This window comes from Helianthus annuus, chromosome 17 (genome assembly GCF_002127325.2).
Source record: "Helianthus annuus cultivar XRQ/B chromosome 17, HanXRQr2.0-SUNRISE, whole genome shotgun sequence".
Lineage (NCBI taxonomy): Eukaryota > Viridiplantae > Streptophyta > Magnoliopsida > Asterales > Asteraceae > Helianthus > Helianthus annuus.
Window position 1 is genome coordinate 19,290,345 of NC_035449.2, and position 8,154 is coordinate 19,298,498.

At 43.0% G+C, this 8,154-nt stretch overlaps 1 protein-coding gene across 1 annotated transcript; it reads right to left on the minus strand.

Moving 5' to 3' along the window:
- Positions 1-6,314: 6,314 nt before the first annotated feature.
- On the minus strand, positions 6,315-7,399 carry LOC118488801. The gene is made up of 2 exons (XM_035986162.1): positions 7,131-7,399; positions 6,315-7,026 (listed from the first exon to the last, which is right to left on the minus strand). Exons 1-2 carry the CDS (start codon positions 7,397-7,399, stop codon positions 6,315-6,317), a joined length of 981 nt encoding a protein of 326 aa, XP_035842055.1.
- Between the last annotated feature and the right edge of the window lie 755 nt (positions 7,400-8,154).

An 8,154-nucleotide genomic window follows, 5' to 3' on the forward strand; every position in this document is an offset into this window, starting at 1 on the left:
GGCTTGAAAAAGTCTGTAGCCGCTTATGTAGCCAAATGCTTGACTTGTGCGCAAGTCAAAGCTGAGCATCAAAAGCCGTCAGGCTTGCTACAACAGCCTGAACTTCCCGAATGGAAGTGGGAAATGGTAACTATGGATTTTATTACCAAGTTACCCAAGACGAGGAAAGGAAATGTTACAATATGGGTTATAGTTGATAAACTGACTAAGTCAGCACATTTCTTACCCATCAAGGAGACTTATAGCTCCGACATGTTAGCCCAGTTATACGTTGATAAGATTGTAGCCTTACATGGCATACCTGTGTCTATTATCTCTGACAGAGATACTAGATACACGTTGCATTTTTGGAAAAGTTTCCAGCAATCTTTGGGCACACGTTTGAATTTCAGTACGGCTTACCATCCTCAGACAGACGGTCAGAGTGAGAGTACTATTCAGACGTTGGAAGACATGCTACGTGCATGTGCGATCGATTTGGGTGGTAGTTGGGATAAGAACCTACCATTAATCGAATTCTCCTACAACAATAGCTACCATACCAGCATTAAGGTTGCGCCCTTCGAGGCATTATACGGTAGAAAGTGTAGATCGCCCGTTTGTTGGGCGGAAGTTGGAGATGTCCAATTATCAGGACCAGAGATAGTCTTCGAAACGACGGAAAAGATTGTCCAGATTCGAGACCGTCTCAAGGCTGCCCGAGATAGGCAGAAAAGTTACGCAGATCCAAAGCGTAAAGATTTTCACTTCGAAGTAGGTGATAAAGTGTTACTTAAAGTATCACCCTGGAAGGGAGTGATGCGATTCGGTAAGAAAGGCAAATTGAGCCCGAGATATATTGGACCATTCGAATTAATCGAACGTGTCGGATCGGTTGCCTACAAGTTAAACTTACCGGAGGAGTTCAGTGGAATTCACAATGTGTTCCACATCTGCAATCTAAAGAAGTGCTTCGCTGATGAATCATTGGTGATACCACATACAAATGTGCACATAGATGAGAGCTTAAAATTTGTGGAAAAACCTTTGTCGATTGAAGATCGACAGGTAAAGAAGCTTCGAAAGAAGCATGTACCTATTGTAAAGGTCAAATGGGATGCCCGTAGAGGTCCCGAATTCACGTGGGAGGTTGAATCCACGATGAAAGAAAAATACCCTTATTTGTTTCAGTAAATCTCGGGTCGAGATTTATTTTAAGGGGGTGAGGATGTAACACCTCGAAATTTTGTGTCCAATAATGTGTTGACACGTGTCTTAGGTTTACACGTGGTATTAAATAATAAATAAAGGACTAAAGTTGACAAACCTTGAAAGTATGTAAATTCGAGGGTTAAAAGTGTCAACGAGGGGTAAATATACTGTACAGTGACCCTAAATGATGCTCGTACCTCCAAACGAATGAATCATGGATCGTACGGGGCGAAATGCGGAAAAAAGTGAGAGATTACAAACTACAGGGGTTAAAGGTGTCAACATGTTTAATTTATACCTCTGAGTGACCCTTTGACGAACCCGAGACTTTGTAACAGTAAATTACGCTCACTAGAATATGCGATATAAATTTCGCGAAGTTCCGTTTTAAAACGAGAAAGTTATGATCAATTTCGTATGCGAGGGGTTAAAAGCGTCAACAATAAAAGTTAAGGCTTTTCGGATAGTAATTAAACTAACCGGGGACTTAACGGCACGGGTAAAAATCACGAGGCCCTTAATCGTAAATAATCGAGGCCCAAATCGCAAAGTTACCCCTTCGAAACCGAAAGGTCAGGTCAATGATTATAAAAGATTTGAAAATCTTGGAAATCAATCCCCAGGCGGGCCGCGTTAAGGAAACAAGCAAGCTAATGCGGGCCGCGCGCCATATAAAGATCCGTTTACTGACATGAGGATTCAGGCGGCCCGCGTACAAGTAGCCTGATCTCCATTGCGGGCCGCGTAAGACCTCCAGATGCAGTAAACATGGGCAGATTCACTGTTTGAGCTTGTAAACGACCTTGGATGCATTAATTGAAGCATGGGCGCCCCCTACATGTCCCCTAGCACTCAAGGACACCTGCTGATCATCCATGAGCAATTATAGGATGAGTTGTAATGATCTTGTGCATGAAATTTCACTATAAAAGGCAATGCATTGCACACAATTGAAACACACCTCAAACCTGCTTTCTTGATCATCTCTAGAGCTCTAAAGCATTCTTCTAACATCTCTAGTCGTGCATCAAGCTTCTGTAAGTTTGCCTAACCCTTTGTGGCTTAGTTTTCCATAGTTTTAGCTTAAAAGTCAATCCGTCGTAATTAACGATTGACTTTACGATAAATCACAAATGGTCCAGTGGTTTGTCGAATCAAAGATAGTTATATGTTGGTAATCATGTGGGCTTTAAACCCCTAAAAGGGCAACCTCTGATTCCCACTCTAACTAGTCCGAATGTCGAGTCAAACGTGCTTAGAAAAAATCAACAGAATGCTATTTTGCGCAATTATGCATAATCAGTAATGCAGATGGCGTGTAACCTGTTTTAACATTCATAAAACATGATAATAAGTATATTAACTAGTCCAAAGCTTGTTTGATCCGACCATTTACTGTTTTGACCCGGTTCGGAGCCGAAAGTCGCAAAACTTTGACTTTTGCTTTGACTTCAGTTCTGACCCGTTAAAGTATGTTTTAGATATGCCTTAGGACTCTCTTAGGACCAGGTTACATGATGGTATAACCCTCTGTGACCGGTTCGTTGTTTGTCCGAGTCTTTTACACATTTCCGTTAAATGCTTAAAAGTTGACCGTAACGCCCTTTTCGATTTAAAACGAGAAATTCGGACATGTGAAAGGACCATAACCTTAGTTACTGATTTCTAAGCATGTCCCTAAAATTTCACGTCAATCCGAGGTCCAGAATAGGAGTTATGCTAAATAGCGCAATTACGGAAACTTTTGTAATTAAATGGCGCAATTAGCATAACGCCTATCTAAACCCAGATTTCGACACCAAAACTTTTACACACTGATGTAAAATAATATTTTGGGATTTTTAAAGATTTTTAATTATTTTTAACCTGCTCATAACCTGCGGTTATGGCATCGGTTCGGTAAATACCGAATATACCCTTTTCGGACATAACTTGAGTTCTACAAGGTCTTTTGACCCGATTCCAGTTGCTACTGATTTTAAATAATAAATAGAGTATTTTGAACTTTATAAACTATTCGGAAAACTCAGCTTTCCTGTAGAACTCAGAAACCACTTTTATAATCTTTAAAAAGACCGAAATACCCCTACGGGGCATAATATGAACTTAAACTCGTTACGGGCATTATGGAAGGTATCCCACTGATACCACAACCTCTTTAAAGCATATTGACTTAGGAAACCAGTGTAGGACTCTTACGGTTACCCGTTACGCCTTTTGCGCGCACGGTTCGGTTTATGTAACTAGTTTACATAAACTAGCCGAAACGGGTCAAACCTTATTGTTTTGACCCCAAAATCCAGAGTGTGGTTATTATACCCATATAAAATAAGTCTTCAAACTTGTTGGGTCCAAATCACGTTCCATTCCCGGTTTTCGCCTTTCGAGCGATTAAACCGTAAATTATCCTTTGAGACTGACCGGTCTAAGCTACGGCTAAATTAAAGACCCGTTAGGATTCTAATAGGTTATTTTCAACCTTCGTTCCAGAATAGGAGCCAGTAAAAGATATTTGCAATTTATTCGATTAAGGATTTATACTTGCAAAGGTAAATACTTTTAACTTATTTTCCGTTATACGGGCTTGGGTTACGGTGTATAAAATACCGCTTGATTGGGCATCAAATCTTCCATCGTTTGGTGGTTAATTGAATAATTTGATCGGCTCGTTTAAACAGTTTTGTTTACTTAAAAGCCTTTGGGGGGTTAATGACCATGTCCCGGATATCCCTGGCAGCATTTTACGAAATGGCCACGACCTAAGCGCGGAGTGTAGGCGTACACTCGTCGGTGCATAAATAGTTGATGTGGTGTGTCTATTGATCTTTAACCCGGTACGTCCGGGCTACTGAACGCATAAGGAACATGTAATTCGTTCACAAGATTATAAATTTAAATAATTCTCCCGAGTTATAAAAGAGTTTGTGCCTTTTGCATTCAAATCAATTTTAATAAACATTTTTCAAAAGTGTCGGTTGAATGTATTTACCAGTGTAAACTGACGTATTTTCCCAAAAAGATTAAATGCAGGTACTAAGCGTAATTGGCTGGATAATTCTCCTTAGCATCAATAAAGAGTCTCGCAAGCTTAAGATGCCTACGTCTGTTGAACAATACTTATATTTTTATTTGATCCCCTGTGGATACCTTTCGACTATTCGTAATACATTGATATTACAAGCAATGGTTGAAATATAATTATCTTTATGCTTCCGCTGTGCATTCATATATTGTGTGGTTTGACTATATTGTTGCCAACTACGTCACGGTAATCCCCTACCGGGCCCACCGGTGAGACACGTGGAAATCAGGGTGTGACAGCTAGAGCAAGTTTCTCCAAGGGAGGATATTTGATTTCAGCCAATTTTAGAGTTTTGCTGAAGAAATAAACGGGTACCTGAACCTTGTCTCGTTCAATGGTGAGGACCGCACTTATTGCTTCTTCAGCAACTGAAAGGTATACCGAGATTAATTCTCCCGTTTCTGGGGCAGCAATGTCAGGTAGGGAAGCTAGGTGTTGCTTCATCTGGTTGAAGGCTTCTTCGGCCTCCTCAGTCCATTTGAAGTCCTTCTTATCGGAGCAACCCTTGAGCGTTTTGAAAAAGGGTAAAGACCTTTCAGCCAATTTTGAGGTAAAACACTTCAAGGCTGCAAGCTTCCCGTTCAAGCTTTCAACCTCCTTCTTGCTTCTCGGTGGTTTGGTTTCGAGAACAGCTTTCACCTTGTTTGGATTGGCCTTAATGCTTTGTTTTCCCACAATATGCCCCAGGAACTTACCTTCTTCAAACCCAAATGAGCATTTCTCGGGGTTGAGTTTCATGTTGACCTTTCTTAGGTTCTTGAAGGTCTCTTGGATGTCGTTGGGCATTTGATATTCTGTTTTACTTTTGATCACCAAGTCGTCGACATATGCCTCCATGCTTTTGCCAATTTGACTTGCAAATGCCTTGTCAACTAGGCGTTGTTAGGTTGCCCCAGCGTTTTTGAGGCCAAAAGGCATCTTTTGCTAACAAAAGATCCCTTTGTCTGTGTGGAACACGGTCTTCTCTTCATCTTCTTCATGAGGATTTGATGGTATCCCTTGTAAGCATCAAGAAAACACTTGAAAGGGTAACCGGTGAGGGAGTCAACCTTGAGATCAATTTCTGGTAATGGGTAACAATCTTTGGGACAAGCCTTGTTAAGATCCTTGAAGTCTATGCACATTCTCCAAGAATTGTCTGGCTTTCGAACCATGACCGGGTTTGCAACCCAGGATTGATACTTGACTTCTCGGAGAATGCCGGCTGACACAAGCTTTTCAACCTCTTGGCATGCAGCCAAGCTTCTTTCTGGTGCTAGACTTCGTTTCTTTTGGACAACAGGCTTAACATCAGGTGGTATTCTCAACTCGTGTTCGGCAATGCTTCGAGGGATACATGTCATATCTTCCGGGCACCAAGCAAAGACATCGCTATAATGTGTCAGCAACTTTTCTAGATATAAGAGGGTTTCTTGTGAAAGGCTTGGATTGACCCTGATCCTCTGCTCAGGGTACTTAGGATTTATGATTAGCCTTTGCTTGTCTTCTTCGCTTTTGGAACTTTCACCTTCAACCATGTAGGCCTCCTGAGAAGGTTGAAGGGTTGCTATTCCCCTCTCGGTGGGAAATTTGACAGTGCCATGGCCCACAGACACAGCCATATATAATGCACATTGCCCCGGCCTTCCAATGATCACATCATAATTTGAAGGTATATTGATAACCACAAAGGTGAGTGGTTGGACTCTCTCCTTCTGACCTTCGCTGAAACGAACATTAAGTGTCAGTTGCCCTAAAGTCTTAAGAGGTATATCGGCAATACCTTTTACGGAGGTCCCGGAGGGTTGAAGCCTTGAACGTTCTTCATTGCTCAATCGGTTGAAGAACTTTTCAAACATGATTTCGGTGGCAGCACCAGTCTTTATGTATGCTCTGTTCGTTTGTTATGTTCCCACAGTAGCCTCAACCACAAGGGGTTTGAAAGAGGGTCTTTCTCCGTTGGAGGGAAGCAAACACACTAAAGCTCCCAAGCTTCCAACCGTTGTCTCTTGTGTGGAACCCTTCCATCAAAATCCACCATATTGACTTCCTTGCCCTTTCCTTAAGCCATTTTGTCCCTTACTCCCTTCACCAGGTGAGCAAGTTCCCCGGACTTAACGGCTTCTTCGATCCTTTTCTTAAGATGGAAGCAATCATTGGTGTGGTGCCCCTTTTCTTCATGAAATTCACAGTATTGTGTGGAGTTTTCGTTCTTTCTGCTTTTGGGGAGAGGCCTAGAAGGCCGAAAGTTTTGCTTGACTTCCTCTGTTTCAAGGATTTCTTGAGGGGTTTTGGTAAGGGGTGTGAAACTTATGCATTTCTCCCTGCTGGAAGGGTTCCGGCCTTCAGACCTTCGTTGCTCTGAACCCTTTTGGCGTCTGTCATAGGAGTTGAAGTTCTCCCTTTTTCTAGTTGGGCTGTAGCCTCGCCAGCTGGATCCCCATTTCCTTTGCTCTTTAATGTCTACTGCCTCCTCTCCCTGGATGTGGGCTTCAGCCCTTTCGAGAGCCTCTTCCAAGGTCTTGGGTAGGGATTTGTTGAAACCTCTTGTGAGATATTTGGAGGTGATGGCGTTCATAAAACCGGCCACTCTCATCTTCTCATCTGCCCCTACATATGTTAGACCTTCCTTCTTGTATCTTTCTATGAACTCTCGAAGGCTTTCATCATCCCTCTGTTTTATCTGGAAGATTACTGTAGCATCTTTCACGTATCGCCTTTGCTGGGAGAAATTGGCTGGGAACCCCTTGCTGAGGTCATCGAAGCTTCGAACGCTTCGAGCAAGTAAATCATTGAACCAGATGGTAAATCATTGAACCAGATTCTGGCTGATCCGACAAGGGTTTGCATGAACATTAAACAACATTCAGCATTTGACCATTTCTCAATTCTTGCAGCACCGGTAAAGATCTGGAGATGGTCTTCAGGATCTTCAGTCCCATCATACGTCTTGATATGGGATGGCATTTTAATCTTTGTCTGAAAATCATAATCGGCTATTTGCTGTGAGAAGCACGAGAGGTTACTCGGCTTGTAAGGCTTGGCCAAATCTTCTTCAGCCCTTACACCCACATTCTTGCAGTTACTGTTGTTCCCTTGAGTGGCTAGCACCTGATTAATAAAGTGCTGCCACGGGAAGCTGGCCATCATCTGGGGCATAAGGTTGAAGCCTTGAAGGCTTCCGGGTGCAACTGGGCAACTAACTCCCAAGGGAGTGCTCATAACAGCACTTCGTGCCAAGGGGAGCACGGACAAAGCTTGTTCCCATGAAGTTGTTGTTAAGGGTGGAAGACTTGTCACTAGGGACTGTAGGAGCTGGTCAAGGGTCAGCTCATGGCCCAAAGGAGCACCATTCATAGCTGGCTGGGACAAAAAAGGGGATATGTTGTAGGATTCGGCCTTGCGGACAAATATGGGTTAGGGTTTGGAGGAGGATTATTGGGACCAGCCTCATCCCTAGACACCAAAGGTTGTGAGTTTGCAAAAGGAGGGATGGGGGGTCCAGGAGATAGTGTTGGCTCCGGCTCATCATTGTCCAAACAAATCCTCACTCCCTTGTCCCTTTCCCTACTCACATATTGGTTGAGGAGAGACCTCAACTCAAGGAAATTGTTAACGACCCCCTCAGGGGTGAGCTCGACATGTGATGGGGTGCTAGAGACACCGATATTAGGGGAAGGGACCCCTGATCTGGACGGGGTTGGAGTGCTGAAAGTGAGAAACTCAGGGGTGCTTCCTGGTGTCGAGAAAGAAGTTGGTATAGTCACATGAGCTTGACTAATACCTGGGGTAGAAGTGTTCGGAACCTGATTCACTTCTCCCGGGGATCCACTTTCTGACATGGTAATTTCAAGAGAATGGAGCTACACTACTAGGTCTTTTGAAGAAAAATAGTGGCGTAG